At 63.7% G+C, this 22043-nt stretch overlaps 4 protein-coding genes across 4 annotated transcripts in view; 2 read left to right on the top strand and 2 right to left on the bottom strand.

Annotated features, from left to right (window-relative positions):
• Positions 1-196, top strand: part of CHLRE_10g445299v5 (uncharacterized protein) — a 1396-nt gene extending 1200 nt beyond the window's left edge. The window contains exon 3 of the mRNA XM_043066870.1: positions 39-196. Within this exon, the coding sequence (XP_042920267.1) occupies positions 39-81 (43 nt within the window). The 3' untranslated portion in view covers positions 82-196. The remainder of the gene's footprint in view (positions 1-38) is intronic.
• Positions 197-598: 402 nt separating this feature from the next.
• Positions 599-5740, bottom strand: CHLRE_10g445275v5 (uncharacterized protein). The gene is made up of 4 exons (XM_043066869.1): positions 5276-5740; positions 4736-5159; positions 3518-4235; positions 599-3326 (listed from the first exon to the last, which is right to left on the bottom strand). The coding sequence occupies exons 2-4, from the start codon at positions 5088-5090 to the stop codon at positions 3173-3175; spliced, it is 1227 nt and encodes a 408-aa protein (XP_042920266.1). The 5' UTR covers positions 5091-5159; positions 5276-5740; the 3' UTR covers positions 599-3172.
• Positions 5741-6194: 454 nt separating this feature from the next.
• On the bottom strand, positions 6195-7420 carry CHLRE_10g445251v5 (uncharacterized protein). The gene has a single exon (XM_043066868.1). It carries the CDS (start codon positions 7290-7292, stop codon positions 6816-6818), a length of 477 nt encoding a protein of 158 aa, XP_042920265.1. The 5' UTR covers positions 7293-7420; the 3' UTR covers positions 6195-6815.
• Positions 7421-9094: 1674 nt separating this feature from the next.
• CHLRE_10g445226v5 (uncharacterized protein) lies at positions 9095-17540 on the top strand. The gene is made up of 6 exons (XM_043066867.1): positions 9095-9628; positions 9818-10338; positions 10638-11855; positions 12099-12990; positions 13410-15941; positions 16248-17540. The coding sequence occupies exons 1-6, from the start codon at positions 9622-9624 to the stop codon at positions 17324-17326; spliced, it is 6249 nt and encodes a 2082-aa protein (XP_042920264.1). The 5' UTR covers positions 9095-9621; the 3' UTR covers positions 17327-17540.
• The last annotated feature ends 4503 nt before the right edge of the window (positions 17541-22043 follow it).

Raw genomic sequence — 22043 nt, 5'->3', positions numbered from 1 at the left:
CACGGCACCGCGGTGGCACTGACATACCACCGATCCAGGCGTGCAGGAGTGGCCGGCTTGGGCGTGGCCGGATGCGTGTAGCCCTTGGCGCCGCCACGCTTGCTCGCCCAAGGGTCCACCAGACTGAAGTGGGCGAGGAGGCTGGCAAGTTGCGGGGCACCTTTTTTTTTGTAGGAATCATCCTTACAAGGTTGAACAGGGGCAGACGCGCTGCCCCCCTACTGCCCGAAAGCAGCCTGGTCCCCGAGACCAGAACCCTGACAGGGCAAGAAGAGAAGAAAAGAGAAGAAAAACAGAAAGCAAACACCTCGAGAACCGCCACCAAACACCCCCATCCATCCCACCACACCCCACCCCGACCCGGCAGACAGAGCAGAAGGCTGGCCCCCCCGCCCCCCGGGAGGGGTTGCACAAAAACACCGCCAGACCTAACCCAAGCACCAGCCTACACCACAGCCTAACCGCAAGCACCACCACCACCGCGCGCCAGAAGAGGAAACACCAGCGCTACGCACTCGCCCCGCCCAAACCCACCCCACCCCCACAAGTCGGTTGCTTAAGCAACACCCCAGGAGAACCGGCAGAGGAGACACAAGCAGAAAACTAAACGGGCCAGATGTGGCGCTGACTAGGCGGGCTCCAGCCCGCTGCAAGACGAGCTGTGCAGGAAGTCCCACAGCCGCCCAGGCGCTGCGACGCCAGCCAGAGCTAAAACACATGGGCGCCTTCGCAATGTGCACACGGCCAACAAGAGTCAGAGACAGGGCAGCCCACAGACGCGCCACAAACGCCATGCCGCGAGCCCGCCGGGTGTACAAGTCAGCTGCAGCCGCATCAGAGTCCCACGACAGGGGCACACCCAGGTGCGTCACGGCGCCAGTGGTAAACGGCACCCCCGTGTGTGGGCAAGGGCCCGTCAGGTGCGCAAGCCTGCCAAGGCCCATGGCCTTGCTCTTGTCCGGATGGACACGGGCGTTGGACGCGCGGCAGAACAGCTGTACTGCCGCCAGGAACCAGGAACGCGCGGCAGAACAGCTGTACTGCCGCCAGGAACCAACCCTTACTGTATTGGTGCTCCCCAAAGCGGCCACTTTCCCCCACACGCAGTGGCTTCAACACCCACTCTGCCACGAGCTGGCCAACTGGTCCGTGGGCACCGCGGGCCTTGACACAGGACTTGGCACCAACACCCAGGCTGAACGCCAGAAGGGGCTCCGACTGGTCATTGTTGGGAACCCCGCCGGACTCCAGTGCTTTGCCCCCCGCCTGAAACGGCTCGTGGACACACTGAAGCGGGGGGCGAACGCACCCACGCACATCAGCGACCCGCGCACATGGACACACACGGCCACGGCCCCAACCTGCCCAGCCCTCCCAAACTCACTTCTAAAGCAAGCCAAATACCAGCACGCTAATCCAAAGACGATACACGCCATGGCTGACGAAGCACGACGCTTTCCTAACGCGCGATTCCAGACCCACCATGCTCTGGCCCACGACGTGAATGGCATTGTCTGGACAGACGGTTCGGTAAGCAAAATCAAAACTGACAATGGCAAAGAAGTCCAGGTTGCCGGCGCCTGCGCCTGGTTTAGCGATTCTCGCGTTGTCTACGTGAATCCAAATGGCGCTGGGTGTACAAACACTATTACGAGAGCTGAACTGGCAGCAATTCGTGCTGCCCTCGCAGAATTTGGTGGCGAAGGTAAAGAATTTGCAACCAAGAAGCTCACTATTGCATCAGATTCTGTTGCAAGCTTGTACCTAATCAAACGAGCAATTAACGAGCCTCGGCGACTGCATCTGAGTAAACATCGGGACCTCCTGGATTCAATCGTGGCACTGCTCCATGCACGCCACGCCCGGGGCGCACCCACCGCTCTGATTAAAGTGATCTCGCACACCGGGCTACACGGCAACGAGGAAGCCGATAAAGGGGCGGCTGCCGTCGCCACCCAGGAAAAACCCGCCGATGTATCCGAACCGGCCGACAACGACCCGCACGCCCGGCACTGGTGGCCGACCTTCACGGTCACCAGGGACGACGACAGCACAGCCACGCACTACGTGTCGGACCTGAACCGGGGCCTCACCAGGGCAATGGCCCCCAGCTGCCGTGGTGGACACGCCAACAAAACCCTGTACACTGAGAAATGGGCCGAGGCAGCACCCAGCCTTGACCCACGCGCCAGTAATGCGTACATGACGAATTCGGACGCCAGCCACGGCCTACGCCGGTTCATACAGAATGCTCGTCAGGGAGGCCTCATCTGCCCGGCCCGGCTGGCTTTGTTTAAACTACGAGACAGCGACAAATGTGGTCTCTGTGCCCACACCCAGCGCAGCCGCGGATCTGACCCAGAGCGTGGCACCGCAGGTCACCTGGCCGGCCACTGCGCGCACCCCCAACTCGTTGGCGCTAGGATAGCCAAACACAACACTGCAGTGCGGACGATTGCCGAATGCCTACACCATGGTCACAACGGTGGTGGCTACATGATAATGGATGCCACCTCCCGAGCTGAACTGCCTGAGTACTGCGCGGGCATGCGGCCGCCGTCCTGGCTCTGCCCGCAAGTGCCCGCTGCAGACCTCAACAGGATGCGGCCTGACATCCTGTTTATCCCGAACCTTCCCCGGTCCGAAGCAGAACGCTTCATGACATCCCCACCAGCCAACAAAGGGGCCTACCCAGTGTACATCCTTGAAGTTGGATACACCTCTGACCTGCACCACAGCGAGAAGCTCATTCAAAAACAAGCACAGCACGCCACCCTTGCCACTGCCATGCGAGCTGCAGGGTGGACTGTGCACTACGATACTAAACACGTTATTACACTGGGCCACGGTGGCACTGTCCCCCGTACCCTTGAAACTCTCCTTAAAGACCTAGGAGCCAAACCGCAGGCAGCCAAGGCCTGCTGCACACGTCTCCACATGCATAGCGTCACCACACTCCGGGGCACCGCAAACCTGTACTACCGGCTAGAGCGAGAGATGGGCATTGCCAACACCCGATGCCGCCCGGGAGGCCGCACCCAGGGGACCGCCAATGGCGGCCCCCGCGCAGGGGAGCCGGGGTAGGGAAATCAAGTTTTTCCGATGGTGGGGTGAGCTTGTCTCACTCCTCCTTAAGACACGCGGGCACCTGTGCCCTGCGTAGATATTATTATTATTCCTTGCTCTTGTCCGGATGGACACAGGCGTTGGACGCGCGGCAGAACAGCTGTACTGCCGCCATCAGGACCGGCCCGTCCACCGCCGGGTCGCGCGCCGTGAGGGTCGTGTCGTCAGCATGGTGGGCAGCAGGTGGCGCCTGCTCGCCGCTGGGTAACAGGGGCGTGCGCAGTGCCCCTTGCTTTTTTTTTTGAGGAATCATCCTTACAAGGTTGAACAGGGGCAGACGCGCTGCCCCCCTGCTGCCGGAAAGCAGCCTGGTCCCCGAGACCAGAACCCTGACAGCTGCTCCACCTGCCGCCGCAGAAAGGATGTCAGTGGCTGCATCTGGATGACCCACAGGGGTGGTGAGGCGGTGCTGCCCTGCGGCAAGCCGTTCAGCACTGGGAAGGCGTCAGAGAGCATCCCGTTCACACACACGCGGGCAGAGCCGTTGGCAGTGAGCAGGCGGATCCAGCGCAGCATGCGCGGCCCAAACCCAAGTCCCTCCGCGGACGCATACAGCCACTGCCGGTGCACCCGGTCATACGCCTTTTCAATGTCCAAGAAGTACAGCGCACCACCCTGCCGTGGCGTGCCGTCCGCGCCCACGTCCAGGCGCATCCATTCGATCAGGCCTTGGAGGTACAGCGCGTTGTCTCCAATCCAGCGGCCGGTGATGAACGCGGTCTGCAGCTCATCCACAACTGCATCCAGGGCGGGCTGCAGGCGGGCGCTGACGGCCTTGGACACCATCTTGAAGTCGCAGTTGAGCAGCGTGATGGGCCGGTAGGACGCCAGCTCGGCGCGGTCCAGGCTTTTGCCCTTGTAGATGAGCGTAATGATGCCCTCCCGCCAGGAGGCGGGCAGCGCCGCCGCCATTTCACCGCCATCGTGGGCGTCTGCAGCGGCAGCAAAGGCAGCGGCAGCAGCAGCACACAAGCGCGGACCCAGCAGCTCCCAGAAAACCTTGTACACCTCGTACGGAACCCCGTCCGACCCAGGCGCTTTACCATTGGCGGAGCCAGCCAGCGCTGCCATCAGCTCGGCATCACTGAGGGCGCCATCACCGGACCCCTCTGCGGCGGCGTGCAGATCCGCCGGAACCTTGCGGCAGTGCTCGTATCTTCCTTCGTTCGGAACGAAATTTGCCCAAAAAGGCCTCTGGCGGACGAATTTTTTTGATATTGACTTGGAATTTTGGCCGAAACGCACGGGATCTTGGGGGGTCTTTCGGCAAACAGACGAAGACATTTTTGGGATTTCGGCCACTTTTGGCCAAGGACAGGGGGTTCCAGCGGCTACTCCACGGCGAAACCTGTGTGGCATATGGTAAGAAGGCTCAAAGGGCTGTATCTATGGGTGTTGACGGCGGGAGACAGGGGTTTCCCTGGCGGGAGAGTGAGGTTGGGTCGGCAGGAAGCAGGGGAGGAGTGGGCGTGTCGTGTCGGTGTCGACATCGTGCGGGTCGGGGGCGGAGCCCCCGGAAAAATTTTGGGGGTGAACGAAGCGGCGGCAGCCTGTTTCGTCAACTAAACGAAGCCATTTTAAGGAATTTGGCCACTGATGCCGCCCCTGCCTTCATAAGATACGAGCGCTGCCTTGCGGTCAATGGCCGCCAGAAGCTGTTGCTGCGACGCCGTACAGACCGGCTGCACGCGGAACAGGCCGGTGGGGCTGGTGCTGCTGTACATGGCTGCGGCGGCTGCGGAGACAGTGTTGCGCGTGCCCGGCCCCGTGAGCGCCACAGGCGCCGGTTGCCCCGGCACCTTCAAGTGCGTGATGGGCTCCTGCGCGCCGGCTGCTGGCTCGTCAGCCTGCCGATGGAACCAGCGAGTGCCCCGCTCCCCATGCTCCTCCATCAGTGCAGCGTGGGCATTGTGGCTGGCCGCTGCGGCAGCTGCCCGCTCCTCCCGCACCGCCAAGTTGGCCATGGCCGCAGCCTGACGCTGCGCGGCGCTGGCACCCGGCCGGTCGGCCAGGGCAGCGGCCGCGTCTGCGGCCTGCACCACGCCATGCAGCCCATCCCGGGTCTGGCGTGCATGCCGACGGTGGATGCTGGTGGCGGCCTCCCGCAAGAAGAACTTGTCCGCCTCCCATTGCGTGCAAGCGCCGTCACCTGTACTGGCCACGGGATTTGCGGCAACGTGCGCCTCCAAGCGCTGCTCGAGCTCCAAACGCAGCGAGGGGTGAAACAGCAGGTACGTGGGGAAGCGATCACCGGATCGCTAACTCAGTTAGCGATTTGACTCGTCCTTACGGCAGAAGGGACCCGGGTACGAATCCGGATAAAAGCCCAATTATGCAAAAGGCGAAAGATTGGTGCGAAACCGATTGGTGATCCCACGAACGATAGGTAATTGCCCTTAGTGGCAATTGCGGGCTTACGCCCGCTGCATCCTAGAAAGGTCGTGGTGCAGAAGTCCGATTTAGTGGCGAGGTCCAAGGTTCAAGACAAGGCTCAAGATCCAAGGCTCGAGGAGGAGCGCCATGGCTCCTCGGTTTGCACGAACTGGCAGTGCTCCACTACTATAACGCGGCGTTTCCCTAGCTCGATATGCTATGTGTGCAGGCTTGGATGTAGTGGACTTTGAAGAGCGGCCTAGGACTTGGAGGTTGTAGTTTCGGAGGTTGTGACTCTTTCGTGGTGAGGCGTCAGCGTGAGGGGGGCGGGCCCTCTCGCCCTAGTCACCTTGCCCCGTTAATCCATGCCAGGCCCTATGGGCCGGCGTTGTAATTATTATTATTATTACGTGGGGAAGCGCCACTGCTCCCGGTGCGCATGTGGCAGGTCGGGCAAGGACAGGGTGAGCAGCACACCGTTGTCGTCCCCAGGCGCCCCATACGTGCGAGCGACATCCACCACCCACGGCACCGCGGTGGCACTGACATACCACCGATCCAGGCGTGCAGGAGTGGCCGGCTTGGGCGTGGCCGGATGCGTGTAGCCCTTGGCGCCGCCACGCTTGCTCGCCCAAGGGTCCACCAGACTGAAGTGGGCGAGGAGGCTGGCAAGTTGCGGGGCACCTTTTTTTTTTGAGGAATCATCCTTACAAGGTTGAACAGGGGCAGACGCGCTGCCCCCCTGCTGCCTGAAAGCAGCCTGGTCCCCGAGACCAGAACCCTGACAGGGCAAGAAGAGAAGAAAAGAGAAGAAAACAGAAAGCAAACACCTCGAAACCGCCACCAACCACCCCCATCCATCCCACCCCACCCCACCCCGACCCGGCAGACAGAGCAGGAGGCTGGCCCCCCCGCCCCCCGGGAGGGGTTGCACAAAAACACCGCCAGACCTAACACAAGCACCAACCTACACCACAGCCTAACCGCAAGAACCACCACCACCGCGCGCCAGAAAGGAAAACACCAGTGCTACCATCACTCGACCCGCCGTAACCCACCCCACCCCCACAAGTCGGTTGCTTGAGCAACACCCCAGGAGAACTGGCAGAGGAGACACAAGCAGAAAACTAAACGGGCCAGATGTGGTGCTGACTAATCGGGCTCCAGCCCGCTGCAAGACGCGCTGTGCAGGAAGGCCCACAGCCGCCCAGGCGCTGCGACGCCAGCCAGAGCTACGACTAATGGGGCGCCAGAACAGCTGATGACGATAATACGCCACGCCAGCGCCTGGAAAGAAACGCCGCCCAAAAGGAAACCTAGGGGGCCTGCACAGGTGATGCAAGCATCAGCCGCAAGTGCAACTTCGGTGACCCACCCTGAACCTCCTCCACTTCACAAAGCGCGCCACCCGCCGTCCAGATGGCAACAAAGTGCTCCAGCTTAGCCGCCTTGAGCTGTGCGGTGAGAAGCTGAGTGGGCAGAGCCGACAGGGTTTCAGGGGTTAGCGTGGCGGCAGTGAAATGCAGCTGCATCACCCTGCGCAGCTCGCTGACCACCTCCCGAACCACATGCTCCGACGTCTGCTTAGCAGGCTCACGGGACCAGTATGCACACCAGACGGCGTACAAGAACGTGGCCCGCAAAGTGCTCCACAGCAGCGCGCCCGCCCCCCGCGGGCCTGAGGTCCACACACCCATGCGGTCCCCCAGCATGAAGCCCGCGTCCATCACTGGCGGCGCCGCTGCCTGGGGCGCAACGCAGGCCCACAGCTGCTTTTTTTTTTGAGGAATCATCCTTACAAGGTTGAACAGGGGCAGACGCACTGCCCCCCTGCTGCCTGAAGACAGCCTGGTCCCCGAGACCAGAACCCTGACAGGGCAAGAAGAGAAGAAAAGAGAAGAAAACAGAAAGCAAACACCTCGAGAACCGCCACCAAACACCCCCATCCATCCCACCCCACCCCACCCCGACCCGGCAGACAGAGCAGGAGGCTGGCCCCCCCGCCCCCCGGGAGGGGTTGCACAAAAAACACCGCCAGACCTAACCCAAGCACCAACCTACACCACAGCCTAGCCGCAAGAACCACCACCACCGCGCGCCAGCAAAGAAAACACCAGCGGTACGCACTCGCCCCGCCCAAACCCACCCCACCCCCACATGTCGGTTGCTTAAGCAACACCCCAGGAGAACCGGCAGAGGAGACACAAGCAGAACACTAAACGGGCCAGATGTGGCGCTGACTAAGCGGGCTCCAGCCCGATGCAAGATGCGCTGTGCAGGAAGGCCCACAGCCGCCCAGGCGCTGCGACGCCAGCCAGAGCTAAAACACATGGGCGCTAGATAAGCTGATGACGATAAACGCCACGCCAGCGCCTGGAAAGAAACGCCGCCCAAAAGGAAACCTAGGGGGCCTGCACAGGTGATGCAAGCGTCAGCCGCAAGTGCAACTTCGGTGACCCACCCTGAACCTCCTCCACTTCACAAAGCGCGCCACCCGCCGTCCAGATGGCAACAAAGTGCTCCAGCTTAGCCGCCTTGAGCTGCGCGGTGAGAAGCTGTGTGGGCAGAGCCGACAGGGTTTCAGGGGTTAGCGTGGCGGCAGTGAAACGCAGCTGCATCACCCTGCGCAGCTCGCTGACCACCTCCCGAACCACATGCTCCGACGTCTGCTTAGCAGGCTCGCGGGACCAGTACGCACACCAGACGGCGTACAAGAAGGTGGCCCGCAACGTGCTCCACAGCAGCGCGCCCGCCCCCCGCGGGCCTGAGGCCCACATACCCATGCGGTCCCCCAGCATGAAGCCTGCGTCCGTCACTGGCGGCGCCGCTGCCTGGGGCGCAACGCAGGCCCACAGCTGCTGCAGCCACGTCCTCGCCTGCGCATAAGCTGGACACTCCAGGAACAGCATCCACCGCAGTCAGCCACTCAGCCGCCAGCGGCGCCGCCACAGTGGCGGGTTAGCCTGGATCAGCTGTCGGTGGCTAATGCTGCGGGGGCTGTGTCCTACGTCCACTACACGGGGCGGCTCTTGGAGCCTGGACCTGGCGTGCTGCCCCCGGCGGTGGATGGGGCGTGGCAGCCTGCCTGTGTGCTGCAGCATCGCAAGCCGCGTCAGGCTGGCCCATGCCCGCGGGCCAGGTGGCCCGCAGGCGGGGTGAGGACAGTGCGCCCCCAACCCCCCGCACCCCGTGGTCACCCGTGGACGAATACCCTTGCCCGCCCTGTACAGCCCGCAAGGCAGGTAAGCATGTTGCAGCCGGTACACCAGCACCTTTGCCCCCTGACTGGCGTGGCTGTCCCACAGCCTCCGCCACGTACCCCGCAGAAGGGACGCATCCGGGGGCAGCATGCGAGGGTCGCCCTCCACCGCCGCCGCTGCTGCCGCCGCCGCCGTGGCAGGCCCAGTGCTAGGTCCCGCCCCGCCCGCCGCCTGCTCCTGCAGCCGCGCGGAGCGCCGCGGCCCCTCACCCGAGTGCTGGGACGGGGACGCATACTACTGCAGTTCTCTCGCCGGCGTGTTCTGCTGCCCGGCGGCCACGGAGGTGGGGATCTGCAGGCCGGACACCAGAACCAGACTTTACTTTACTTTACTCTCTTCTCTTGCTCTTCTTGCATCCTCCTTTCCTTCTGCACAGCTTTGAAACAGCCGACGTCATTTCTCTCGCACTGTTTGACTTGCTTCCTTTTGTTCTAGGCTTCTTAAGGCCTACGAACCACTGTGAAGCAGTTTGCATTTGTGGGCGTGCTCGTTTTTTGTCAGTCCACTTTGCAGCTGTAGCGCGACACTCCCTCTCCAGCGCCCTTCAGCCTATGCTGGCTTGTGCTTTGGAACTCGACACTGCTATGGAATAGGATTCTGGCGGTTCAGGAGCGTCGCCGTGGAGTTGGCGACATTTCGCTTGTCGGCATTTTAACATCTCGGCGAGCACCACACCTCACCAGCTTGGAGCAGGCGGCGTATCAACCTTTGTGGTTGGTCATTTGCATCCGCGCGTGCAGCAGGGTGCTTTGGGTGTGGCGGTCGGGGGAGCCCTGCAGCACTTGGCTGTTCTTTTGGGGTGTGGCTCGTCTTTGTGCCCTTGTTGCCTGGCGCCTGGCTGCCCTGCGCCCGCCCTGCTGCGATGCCCTGTGAGTGCTGATCTTGGGCAGCTATGCAGTTGCTGGGTGATCCTGGTCGGTTCCGCCTGGTGTCTCAGCGCAGCCAAGACACCAGGGGCCAACACCAGCCATGCAGCACACACGCCCACGGCGCGGCCACAGCAGCACATGCCGTGCCGTGTGGGGGGCCTGCGTTTGGGCATCGCCGCCCACTGCCAGACTTGGCAGCGGACCGCACCCCTGCAGGTGGGGGCAGCACTGCCAGCCCGTTCTTCAGCCCCGGGCTGCAGCTCCACCTTGCCCTGTCCACGCATAGCCTGGCGCACGGCGTGCAGGACCTGACGACGCAGCCTCAGGGCCCCAGCCTGCCTACCTACCCAGTCCTTCTGGTGGGTGCCACCACGGGGCTCGCAGAGGGCGAGCAGCTGTCCTCAGCTGGCGTCCGGGAGGTGACCAGTGCTGCCCTGTCAGTGCTGGACACCATGTGCAGGCAGGGCAACCAGCCGCAGCTCTTGCAGGGCCACTCTCTGCACAGCACAGGCCGCCCCTCCCGCACGTTTGCGGGGCTGGCCTTCAGCCGGCGCGCGACCAGCGCCAGCAAAGCAGCCTTCATAGCGGAGCTCATGCGCAAGTCGCCGCTGGCGGTACCGCTCCAGCGCGGTCAGGCTGTCCTCACGGTTCACGTGCCAGTGGACACCCGGCCCATCATTCCGGGCACCTACACCGTCACGGTCAAGATGGTAGGGGGCCCTGTGTGGGGGGCTTTCCGCGGTCGCACTGATTTGGTGCTGCAGGCGGGCGGCTATCCCACCACCTTGGACCCCTCTAACCTGGCGTGTGCTTATGTGGTCTCAGAGCAGTGCGCCAAATCGGTGGGCCCCAAGGGGGAGCCCCAGGCCCCCGCAGGCCAGGGCATCACCAACCACATCTTTGCCTGTGTGCGGGGGCCAGTCTGGGACCCGCAGCTCTTTTTTTTGGAGGAATCATCTCTCACCTGCACTGTGCCAAGTTTGAGATGCCCGGTGAGGAGCCCATGCAGGTGGAGGTCCGTGGCGCCCCCCAGGCGGCTGGGATAGCCACGACAGCTGCGGCAGGCAGCCCTGCTCCGGCTGCAGCCGGGGTCGCCGACCTGGGTGGCAACACCTTGGGTGGCGTGAGGCCCGCGGCTGCCATGGCGCCCGCAGCGGACATCGTTGACCACGTAGGGGACGTGCAGATGCAGGAGGCGGCGGGTTTGGGTGACGCGGCGGCTGCAGCTGGTGGCGCCAGTGGGCCACTCAGCGGGGCCCCGCCCCTGCTGCCAGTTCTGGTGGCGGGGGGAAGCAACCGTGCTGCTGCGGCTGCCCTGCGGGCAGCGCTGCAGCAGCAGCCCTCTTCGCAGCAGCGGGTGGCAACGGGAGGGCTTAGCGGGGTCCAGCCGGCGGCAGGCGTGGGGGGGCCGCCGGCGGCCAGGCCTCGCCCTACCGGTGCTGGGCCAGCTGGCGTGCAGCAGCAGCACAGTGGCGCTCCCGCGCCACGGCCGCCCTTGGATCAGCGGGCCGCCGCCGGGCAGGATCAGGAGCAGACCGCTGTGATGCGGCGGTACTTGGCCGGGCTGGCGGACCTCAATCTCCAGCAGAAACGGCGGTTACAGCAACAGCAGCAGCAGGAGCTGCAGCGCCAGGGGAAGTCGCCCAGGCCCCGGACCGGCTCCCAGGTTGGGGTCCTGGCCACGCGGGGGGGGCAGGACGGGGCGGGCGGTGCCCCTGGCGCGGCGGCGTCACGGCGTGGGCAATGTGTTGACGTAGTTGACCATGTGGGGGACGTGCAGATGCAGGAGGCGGCGGGTGTGGGTGACGCAGCGGCTGCCGCTGGTGGCGCCCGCGGACCACCCGCAGTGGCCTCGCCCTCGCTGCCAGCTCTGGTGGCGGGGGGAAGCACCCGTGCTGCTGCGGCTCCCCTGAGGGCCGAGCGGCAGCAGCAGCCCTCTTCACAGCAGCGGGTGGCAGTGGGAGGGATTAGCGGGGGGCAGCCGTCGGCAGGCGTGGGGGGGCCGCCGGCGGCCAGGCGTCGCACTGCCGATGCTGGGCCGGCTGGCGCGCAGCAGCCGCCCAGTGGGGCTCCCGCGCCACAGCCGCCCTTTGATCAGCGGGCAGCTGCTAGGCAGGAGCAGAAGCTGCAAGTTGTGATGCGGCGGTACTTGGCCGATTTGGCGGAACTCACTCTCCAGCAGCAACGGCGGGTAGAGCAACAGCAGCAGCAGGAGCAGCAGCGCCAGGTGCAGTCACTTATGCCCCGGACCGGCTCCCGGGTTGGGGTCCTGGCCACGCTGGGGGGACAGGACGGGGCAGGTGATGGCGCTGCCACGGTGGCGTCCGGGCGTGGGCGACGGGTGCAACCAGCCGCGCACGCACCGCCGCCGCCGCCGCAGCACCAGCCCCGCTCCAAAGGGCGCTGTGGCCCCGCCCAGCTCCCGCGACAGAGGGCAGGGCGCTTGGGCGGCGGGCTGCCTCCCCCACAGGACGGTGCTAGCTCGCCGCCGCACGTGCCCACTGGGCGGCTGGCCGGGGGACAGCAGGCTGGTGGGGACAGCGGGTCGGGGCGCCAGGGTGGAGGAGCGGGGCGGGCAGTGCCCCAGGCGCCGCCCCAGGCGGGGCCGCCACTGCAGACGTCACAACCGGCGGGTGGTGGTAAGGGCAGGGGCAGGGGCCTGGGCGCGCCGGCTGGGGTTTCGGCCGACACGGCTGGGCGCACTGGTGGGGGTGCGGGCAGTGAGGCGGAGTACGGGGCCGATTGCCTGACCCGGGACACGTGTGTTGCCATCGGCTCTGACCTCGTGACGCACCAGAACCGCTGCGCAGATGTGCAGGGGTATGAGTGGGCGCAGCTTGGCCGCGACACGCTTGGTGGCCGCCTCCTCGCCTACCTCCATGACCAGGGCGCCACCGTACCGAACTGGGCCGTGTGCCGTGTGCCGGCCGGCCGTACCGCCGTCCTGGCGCAGCTGCGCGACGAGTTCACTGGCTGGTGGCGCCTATACTCAGCCCAGCCTGCCGACACGCCCCTGCCTTCCGACGTGACGGAGCAGCTGGATAACGCCGCGCAGCAGGCGCAGACGGCCTACATGGACTACGTGCTCCTAGACGCCCGCACCCTGCGGTCTGCTAAGCGTGGGCCGGCGGACCCCGGCGGGGCCGGGGGGCCCAGCCGCTGGCAACGCCAGCACCGCAGCCGCAGTACCTCCAGCCTCATGAGCCTGGGCAGCGCTCCATTGCGCCCCGGCGGCGCCAGCTCAGGCGCCGCTAGCATGAGCACCAGCAGCGGCGGCGCGCCCCCCAGCCAGGGTGGCGCCCGCCGCGGCAAACGCCACAGCAGCAACAGCACCCGCAACCGCCACGGCGCTGCCGTGGCCGGCGGGGGCTCATAATGCGGCCACCAGTGGGAGCGGCGAACCTTCGGCTGCTGACAGTGAATGTCAACGGCCTGGGCTCGCCGTTCAAGGCGCGGGCGCTGGTCTCGCACCTGCAGCAAGTTGGGGCGGATGTGGCGATGGTGCAGGAGACCCACGCTACTGACACGACGGCGCTGGAGTCTTGCCTTCGTGCCGCGCAGGGGGCGTGCCTTCCGTGGCGCCACTGCCTCGCTGCCAGCCCGGCAGCGTCGCCTCACTCCTGTGGGGCGGCTATCCTGGCGCGGAGTCGGCTGTCCCTTCCAGGCTGCGTACTGCAGCCGCCGTCAACGGATGCGGCGGGCCGTGTGGTATGTTGGGATTGGGACGTGGGTCACCTGCGCCTGCGCTTCATGTGTGTGTATGCGCCCACGGCCGTGGCAGACAAGCCTGCGTTCTTTGCCGGGCTGCATCCCCACCTGGCCACGGACAGAGTGCTTGTTGTGGGTGGGGACTGGAACTGTGTCACCGATGCCAGCCAGGAGGTGGCCCCTAGCCCGTCACGTGCTGCAGGTGCCCCGCAACTTGCCAGCCTCCTCGCCCAGTTCAGTCTGGTGGACCCTTGGGCGAGCAAGCGTGGCGGCGCCAAGGGCTACACGCATCCGGCCACACCCAAGCCGGCCACTCCCGCACGCCTGGATCGGTGGTATGTCAGTGCCACCGCGGCGCCGTGGGTGGTGGATGTCGCACGCACGTATGGGGCGCCTGGGGACCACAACGGTGTGCTGCTCACCCTGTCCTTGCCCGACCTGCCACATGCGCACCGGGAGCAGTGGCGCTTTCCCACGTACCTGCTGTTTCACCCCTCGCTGCGTTTGGAGCTCGAGCAGCGCTTGGAGGCGCACGTTGCCGCAAATCCCGTGGCCAGTACAGGTGACGGCGCTTGCACGCAATGGGAGGCAGACAAGTTCTTCTTGCGGGAGGCCGCCACCAGCATCCACCGTCGGCATGCACGCCAGACCCGGGATGGGCTGCATGGCGTGGTGCTGGCCGCAGACGCGGCCGCTGCCCTGGCCGACCGGCCGGGTGCCAGCGCCGCGCAGCGTCAGGCTGCGGCCATGGCCAACTTGGCGGTGCTGGAGGAGCGGGCAGCTGCCGCAGCGGCCAGCCACAATGCCCGCGCTGCACTGATGGAGGAGCATGGGGAGCGGGGAACTCGCTGGTTCCATCGGCAGGCTGACGAGCCAGCAGCCGGCGCGCAGGAGCCCATCACGCACTTGAAGGTGCCGGGGCAACCGGCGCCTGTGGCGCTCACGGGGCCGGGCACGCGCAACACTGTCTCCGCAGCCGCCGCAGCCATGTACAGCAGCACCAGCCCCACCGGCCTGTTCCGCGTGCAGCCAGTCTGTACGGCGTCGCAGCAACAGCTTCTGGCGGCCATTGACCGCAAGGTTCCGGCGGATCTGCACGCCGCCGCAGAGGGGTCCGGTGATGGCGCCCTCAGTGATGCCGAGCTGATGGCAGTGCTGGCTGGCTCCGCCAATGGTAAAGCGCCTGGGTCGGACGGGGTCCCGTACGAGGTGTACAAGGTTTTCTGGGCGCTGCTGGGTCCGCGCTTGTGTGCTGCTGCTGCCGCTGCCTTTGCTGCCGCTGCAGACGCCCACGATGGCGGTGAAATGGCGGCGGCGCTGCCCGCCTCCTGGCGGGAGGGCATCATTACGCTCATCTACAAGGGCAAAAGCCTGGACCGCGCCGAGCTGGCGTCGTACCGGCCCATCACGCTGCTCAACTGCGACTTCAAGATGGTGTCCAAGGCCGTCAGTGCCCGCCTGCAGCCTGCCCTGGATGCAGTTGTGGATGAGCTGCAGACCGCGTTCATCACCGGCCGCTGGATTGGAGACAACGCGCTGTACCTCCAAGGCCTGATCGAATGGATGCGCCTGGACGTGGGCGCGGACGGCACGCCACGGCAGGGTGGTGCGCTGTACTTCTTGGACATTGAAAAGGCGTATGACCGGGTGCACCGGCAGTGGCTGTATGCGTCCGCGGAGGGTCTGGGGTTTGGGCCGCGCATGCTGCGCTGGATCCGCCTGATCACTGCCAACGGCTCTGCCCGCGTGTGTGTGAACGGGATGCTCTCTGACGCCTTCCCAGTGCTGAACGGCTTGCCGCAGGGCAGCACCGCCTCACCACCCCTGTGGGTCATCCAGATGCAGCCACTGACGTCCTTTCTGCGGCGGCAGGTGGAGCAAGGGGCACTGCGCACGCCCCTGTTACCCAGCGGCGAGCAGGCGCCGCCTGCTGCCCACCACGCTGACGACACGACCCTCACGGCGCGCGACCCGGCAGTGGACGGGCCGGTCCTGATGGCGGCAGTACAGCTGTTCTGCCGCGCGTCCAACGCCCGTGTCCATCCGGACAAGAGCAAGGCCATGGGCCTTGGCAGGTTTGCGCACCTGACGGGCCCTTGCCCACACACGGGGGTGCCGTTTACCACTGGCGCCGTGACGCACCTGGGTGTGCCCCTGTCGTGGGACTCGGATGCGGCTGCAGCTGACTTGCACACCCGGCGGGCTCGCGGCATGGCGTTTGTGGCGCGTCTGTGGGCTGCCCTGTCTCTGACTCTCGTTGGCCGTGTGCACATTGCGAAGCAGGTGCTGGCGGCGAAGCTGGCCTACCACTTCAGCTTCCTCAACCCGTCGCCTGCGCAGCTGAAGGAACTCACCGACCTGGTGGACCACTTTGCTGCGCGCTCCATGCACGCTGAGGACGCCAGCCTGGTGTCGCATGGGAACCCGCTCCTGCTGCCCAAGCGGGAAACGGCCTGTCTGCCGTACAAGGATGGGGGTGTCAACCACGTCGACCTGCCTGCGTTCCTGTCTGCCCTGCAAGCTAAGACTTTCGCCCTCCTTGCCCAGCCAGGCCGGCAACCCTGGAAGATGCTCACCTGGGCGCTGCTTACCCACCCGGGTCGGGGTGGGGTGGGGTGGGATGGATGGGGGTGGTTGGTGGCGGTTTTCGAGGTGTTTGTTTTCTGTTTTTCTTCTCTTTTCTTCTCTTCTTGCCCTGTCAGGGTTCTGGTCTCGGGGACCAGGCTGCTTTCGGGCAGTAGGGGGGCAGCGCGTCTGCCCCTGTTCAACCTTGTAAGGATGATTCCTCAAAAAAAAAAAAATGTGCGCCCGGACTCCGCCACCACGTGGGCGTGGGTGTACAGCGACGCGCCAGCGCCAGCGGGGCTGCCTGCCCGGCTGGCGGCCGCGGTCGGCCACGTGCGGAGCGCAGGTGTGGAACAGCACCCACCGCAGCCAGCCACTCAGCCGCCAGCGGCGCCGCCGCAGTGGCGGGTTAGCCTGGACCAGCTGTGGGTGGCTAACACTGCGGGGGCTGTGTCCTACGTCCACTACACGGGGCGGCTCTTGGAGCCTGGGCCTGGCGTGCTGCCCCCGGCGGTGGATGGGGCGTGGCAGCCTGCCTGTGTGCTGCAGCATCGCAAGCCGCGGCACCTGTGGACCTTTGAAGAGCGGGCGGCGTACGATGCAGCATCACCAGGGGACCGGGCGGGGTCGTGGCCTCGGGCGCCGTATTTCCTGGCGCCGGAGGCTGGGGTGGTGGTGCACCCGGAGCACTGCCGGATTGCGGGTGTCAGCTTGGCGGACTACACGGTGCGGGACGTGCGGCGGGCCATCACCGCGGCCAACCCGGCCGCCCCTCTGGCTCCGGCCCGCCCCGCAGCCATGCCGTGCCCGGCGCCAGCACAGCAGGCGGGGGGAAAAGGTGTGGAACAGCATCCGCCGCAGCCAGCCACTCAGCCGCCAGCGGCGCCGCCGCAGTGGCGGGTTAGCCTGGACCAGCTGTGGGTGGCTAACGCTGCGGGGGCTGTGTCCTACGTCCACTACACGGGGCGGCTCTTGGAGCCTGGACCTGGCGTGCTGCCCCCGGCGGTGGATGGGGCGTGGCAGCCTGCCTGTGTGCTGCAGCATCGCAAGCCGCGGCACCTGTGGACCTTTGAAGAGCGGGCGGCGTACGATGCAGCATCACCAGGGGACCGGGCGGGGTCGTGGCCTCGGGCGCCGTACTTCCTGGCGCCGGAGGCTGGGGTGGTGGTGCACCCGGAGCACTGCCGGATTGCGGGTGTCAGCTTGGCGGACTACACGGTGCGGGACGTGCGGTGGGCCATCACCGCGGCTAACCCGGCCGCACCTCCGGCTCCGGCCCGCCCCGCAGCCATGCCGTGCCCGGCGCCAGCACAGCAGGCGGGGGGGTCGGGGACCCAGCCGGCGGCACGGTCGCGGCTGGCGGAGCGGGAGGCGGAGTGGCAGCGTGCAGCGGCGCAGCTGGTACCTTTGTCTGAGGCTGTGTAAAGTTGACACGGTAAGAAGGGTGTTTACAGGTATTGATAGTTATTGTGGAGCGGTATGCAAGGGGTTTTAATGGGGTACGTAGGTGTTGTGGAGGGGATAATCGGTTAGGTAGTGGGTGAGCTGCATTTGGTCAGGCCTCAGGAGTTGTTTTTGCAATTCTCGCGCGGCCGGCCCGGTCGCGAGCCGCAAGGGGTGAGTCTATCTAAAAGTCGCCAGTTTCGTGGCGTCGGTTCCTCCATTTGCCTATCATCATATAGTTGGTCCCAAGTGACCTCACAAAAGCTGCCTTGAAGTGGGGGTAGCCCGAATCCTAACGAAATGCGGACCCGGCAAACATCTCCACATGCCCACCCAGGCGCAAGGTATGGCCCCCGTGCACTGCCAGGGAGCTCCTAGCACGCCTATATGGACACATGTCCGAAAGAACTAGGGCTGGGCATTTTTGCAGCCGCCGCGCGGACGCTGGGCCCGTCCGTGAGCCCTGCGCGTGTGGGGTGGCCGGGCGCCCGGACACCGTGCGGCCCTGCCGTGTCACTTTCTGGCGGCCCAAGCGCCGTTGTAGCATAGAATCTAGGCTGCCCCAGTACTGCGAGCAGGTCAGGCACAGCGCACAGGCTCCAGGGCGCGGAAGCAGCCCATACCGCACCGCAGGAGCCGCCCGCCGTCAGGGCCCCCCATCCACACCACTCGGGGAATGGCCGGGGCTTCAGGAACCCGACTTTTGCTTCAGGGCTGCTTCAGGGCTGCTTCAGGTGTACTGAACTGCCCCCTGGGGGCTTCAGGTCTGACACTGCCAACAGGCCGGAAGCACCATATATGTACAGCGCACTGAAGCATTTCTTGTCTGTAATTTCGTAATATCACATGTGTTATCACAGGTTTTGCCAGAGAATGGAGAAGAGGATGCGCACAACATTCACGGTCGCCTACCATACGTCAACCGCGGGTCTCCGATGTTATAATGATGGGACTTTGTAACTTGATCGCACACGAATAATGCTCTCATGGCAATTCTTTAATGGCGGGCCCGGCCTCGCTCAAGTAAGATGCCTAACTTCAGGAACATTGCTTCAGGAATGTCTGCTGTTCGCGAACCAACATCATACGAGCTACTTTGTATAAGTAAGCAATGTGTCCACAGAGAGTGTGGCGTGAAACAATCATGCAAGGGCTCACAGTAGTTTGATTGAGTAGTCCTCAATCTGCCCATACGGTATGCCGCCACTATGGATGACCACGCACCGCACACACGCACCTCCGTGGCCCCTACACCATCGGCAGGAGGCTGTGCCTCCCCAAACACAGCGCCGGCGACATGAGAAGGCACCAGACACTCGGGCAAGGATGGCATGCATGCCGTGCGTGAGAATTACGGGTTGCAAGCTGCCAGACACAACACCGGTGGCTCCACGTCTGAGCGTCACCCTTTTTGGCATGGGGCATGCCAAAATGGGTGACGCCAACCACACAAGGCATTGCCACCACCAGCTTGGGCCTGCCCGCCCCCCAACTCGTGCATTGTGGGATATAGGCTATATACAGCTAAGTATAAACGCGGGGGGCCATGGCTTGGGTCCCCTACATGTGCCCAGACCCTAAAACCCGCCACTATGGATGACCACGCACCGCACACACGCACCTCCGTGGCCCCTACACCACCGGCAGGAGGCTGTGCCTTCCCAAACACAGCGCCGGCGACATGAGAAGCACCAGAAACTTGGCCAAGGATGGCATGCATGCCGTGCGTGAGAATTACGGGGTGCAAGCTGCCAGACACAACACCGGTGGCCCCACGTCTGAGCGTCACCCTTTTTGGCATGGGGCATGCCAAAATGGGTGACGCCAACCACACAAGGCATTGCCACCACCAGCTTGGGCCTGCCCGCCCCCCAACTCGTGCATTGTGGGATATAGGCTATATACAGCTAAGTATAAACGCGGGGGGCCATGGCTTGGGTCCCCTACATGTGCCCAGACCCTAAAACCCGCCACTATGGATGACCACGCACCGCACACACGCACCTCCGTGGCCCCTACACCATCGGCAGGAGGCTGTGCCTTCCTAAACACAGCGCCGGCGACATGAGAAGGCACCAGACACTCGGGCAAGGATGGCATGCATGCCGTGCGTGAGAATTACGGTGTGCAAGCTGCCTGACACAACACCGGTGGCCCCACGTCTGAGCGTCACCCTTTTTGGCATGGGGCATGCCAAAATGGGTGACGCCAACCACACAAGGCATTGCCACCACCAGCTTGGGCCTGCCCGCCCCCCAACTCGTGCATTGTGGGATATAGGCTATATACAGCTAACTATAAACGCGGGGGGCCATGGCTTGGGTCCCCTACATGTGCCCAGACCTTAAAACCCGCCACTATGGATGACCACGCACCGCACACACGCACCTCCGTGGCCCCTACACCACCGGCAGGAGGCTGTGCCTTCCTAAGCACAGCGCCGTAGACATGAGAAGCACCAGACACTTGGCCAAGGATTGCATGCCTGCTCTGCCAGTCGTGCGTGAGAATTACGGTGCAGGCTGCCCGGCTGCGCATGGGTGCAGCATGGGACTAAGCCAGCAACTCTAAAATTTCTGGAGCTCCATAGTCCGCTCTATTGTATTCTAAACCTTACTACTAAAACAAATTCTCTAACACGTTTGAATGCCCACTAGCTATACTTGAGCGAGCATTCTTCTTGTCACCCCCGACACTGCCTTGCTTGACTCTTAGACGGTTCTTTGATAATTAAATCTGTGCAGGAATACAATTAAATGAGCTCTCTGCTTGTGAACGGCCAGTGGAGCTGCTACAACGTGGTCAACGCGGTCACCTTCGTCGCTGACTGTGGCTGTGGCTCTCCTTACATGACCAGACGATAAGTATACGTCCATGTCCCTAAATTCATCTTGTTGTCTTGTGTTGACGGAGTTCTTTGTGAGGACTTGGCTCGCAGTCGCACGCATTGGGACCCGCTCGCAACATGCGTCGTAGGTGTCTGCTTTGCATTGCTGGGTTTGAGTTGTATGGTGTTTGGCCTGCATTGCTTGTGCCTGACTTGTATTGACCGGTGTCGGGCATGCTTGTCGCTGTCCACAGTTAATAGGCTTTTGCTTCATGACTCACACATTTACTGACACCATAGCTTGCAGGTATCAAGTCATGGCCAGGAGTAGAAAGTGGAGACATGGGCGCTGCTCGGTGCATGCTCAGGTTTGGTGGAGCGCGTGCTTAGTCAAACGGTGGTAAGGGGGATCACAGTTCGGTGTCTATAGACACCTCTCATGAACACTGGTTGCGGGGGTGGGTGACGGCCTGACGGGGGGCTTCAGGGGGTGCGTGCTTCAGGCCCTTCATGAAGCGCTTCGGCATTTTTCCTGATATAGTCGTTTCCTGAAGCAAACATCCTGAAGCCTTAACTTGTGACTTTTTCCTGAAGCAAGCCTGAAGCAAGCCTGAAGCAGGCTGGTTCCCAGAGTGCACGAAGCACGCATACCTCCGCATGCGCCCTGTCCACTCCACCCCTCCGCGCATCCCCACATGGCCTGCCAGGCTCTGGGTACTACCTGAAGTGGGACGGTGAGTCTATCTAAAAGTCGCCGGTCACTCGCACAAATGGTCATGTGCACACGCACTTGTAATAAGAATGTAATCTACTCTTGAAGCCTTCTAGCACACTCACTCGCGAGACACTAGATGGCCAAAGAGGAAGCGAGCAAACGGACACGACTGGACAAGCAAGTAGGCTCAGCGAGATGGTTTATCACCGCTATCACTCTGGGACTACTTGTTACAGTGACGGGAAGCGGCGCCAGGAACGCCGAGTCGGTCAACGTCGCAGAAGGGTACTCGTGCCTTGTGCTCACGCACGCGCCGAGCCACCCACGACTCTGCAATATGACAAGACCGACTCGGAAGCCCACGAGCCCTTCGCCGCACTGCCGAGAACAGCCGCCCGCATGCAAGCGACCCCGCACCCCCCCAGACCCCCGCCAGACACAGCAAAGTACACAAGAACAAACACATGCATTTGAGGAGCCAGACCTGCTAAAACAAAGCGCGCCGAGCTCACTTGGAGCTGCAGCCATGCTCAGGAGACGTGCGACTAGCTCTCGCAAGTCGAGAATTATTAACAGCACTACAGCAATCAGCTGGGCTCTTGTTTTGCTTTCGACGCTCAGCTATATCTTCGCTCGTGCCCGCTGCGAGCTGAGCTGGGACATCCCCGGCCCTCAACAGAGCAAGCTAAAACTAAACAGCAACACAGCAACCAGTTGGGCTTTTGCTCTAGCTACAATTTCCACTTATATGCTCTCTTGCCGGCGCGCCCGCCAAGCAACGCCCGGAGCCGACACACACATGCGACATGCTGGCAGCAAGAGCAAACGCATCAAACTAGCCACACCCGTTGTCAGAGCCATACACCTCCATGATAAACAGCACGACAATCGCTCCTGCCTCATCCATGCAACCAACAACCTGCTCGGGAAACGCCTTCTCACACCCGCCACAGTCTGCGCCGAATGGGAGCGGGGGTGGCAGCTCCTGCACCGCAACTCCCCAGCCTCAGTGCCCACCTGGGCGACCTACCTGACCGCCACCAGCATAGACTATGGCCTCATAAACCACTGCCTCAAAGCCAACACCTGTTCCCCCCTGCCAGGCCTCCCCCATGTCCAACTCACGGCATGCTCGTACCACGGGGGCCTAAACCAGC

Source organism: Chlamydomonas reinhardtii, chromosome 10 (genome assembly GCF_000002595.2).
Source record: "Chlamydomonas reinhardtii strain CC-503 cw92 mt+ chromosome 10, whole genome shotgun sequence".
NCBI classification, from domain to species: domain Eukaryota; kingdom Viridiplantae; phylum Chlorophyta; class Chlorophyceae; order Chlamydomonadales; family Chlamydomonadaceae; genus Chlamydomonas; species Chlamydomonas reinhardtii.
The sequence above is the reverse complement of the archived record's forward strand: the minus strand, read 5'-3'. Positions and strand labels throughout refer to the sequence as shown.

Coding starts and splice junctions, on each gene's coding strand:
- CHLRE_10g445251v5 (XM_043066868.1), bottom strand. CDS start 7,292: ATGATTCCTCAAAAAAAAAAGCAGCTGTGGGCCTGCGTTGCGCCCCAG.
- CHLRE_10g445275v5 (XM_043066869.1), bottom strand. CDS start 5,090: ATGGCCAACTTGGCGGTGCGGGAGGAGCGGGCAGCTGCCGCAGCGGCC. Junction 4,236..4,735: donor AGCGCTCGTATCTTATGAAG/GCAGGGGCGGCA, acceptor ACGCCGCCGCAG/AGGGGTCCGGTGATGGCGCC. Junction 3,327..3,517: donor AGCACCGCCTCACCACCCCT/GTGGGTCATCCA, acceptor CCTGTTACCCAG/CGGCGAGCAGGCGCCACCTG.
- CHLRE_10g445226v5 (XM_043066867.1), top strand. Junction 11,856..12,098: donor AGCAGGAGCAGCAGCGCCAG/GTGCAGTCACTT, acceptor CCTCCCCCACAG/GACGGTGCTAGCTCGCCGCC. Junction 15,942..16,247: donor GCTTACCCACCCGGGTCGGG/GTGGGGTGGGGT, acceptor TGCGGAGCGCAG/GTGTGGAACAGCACCCACCG.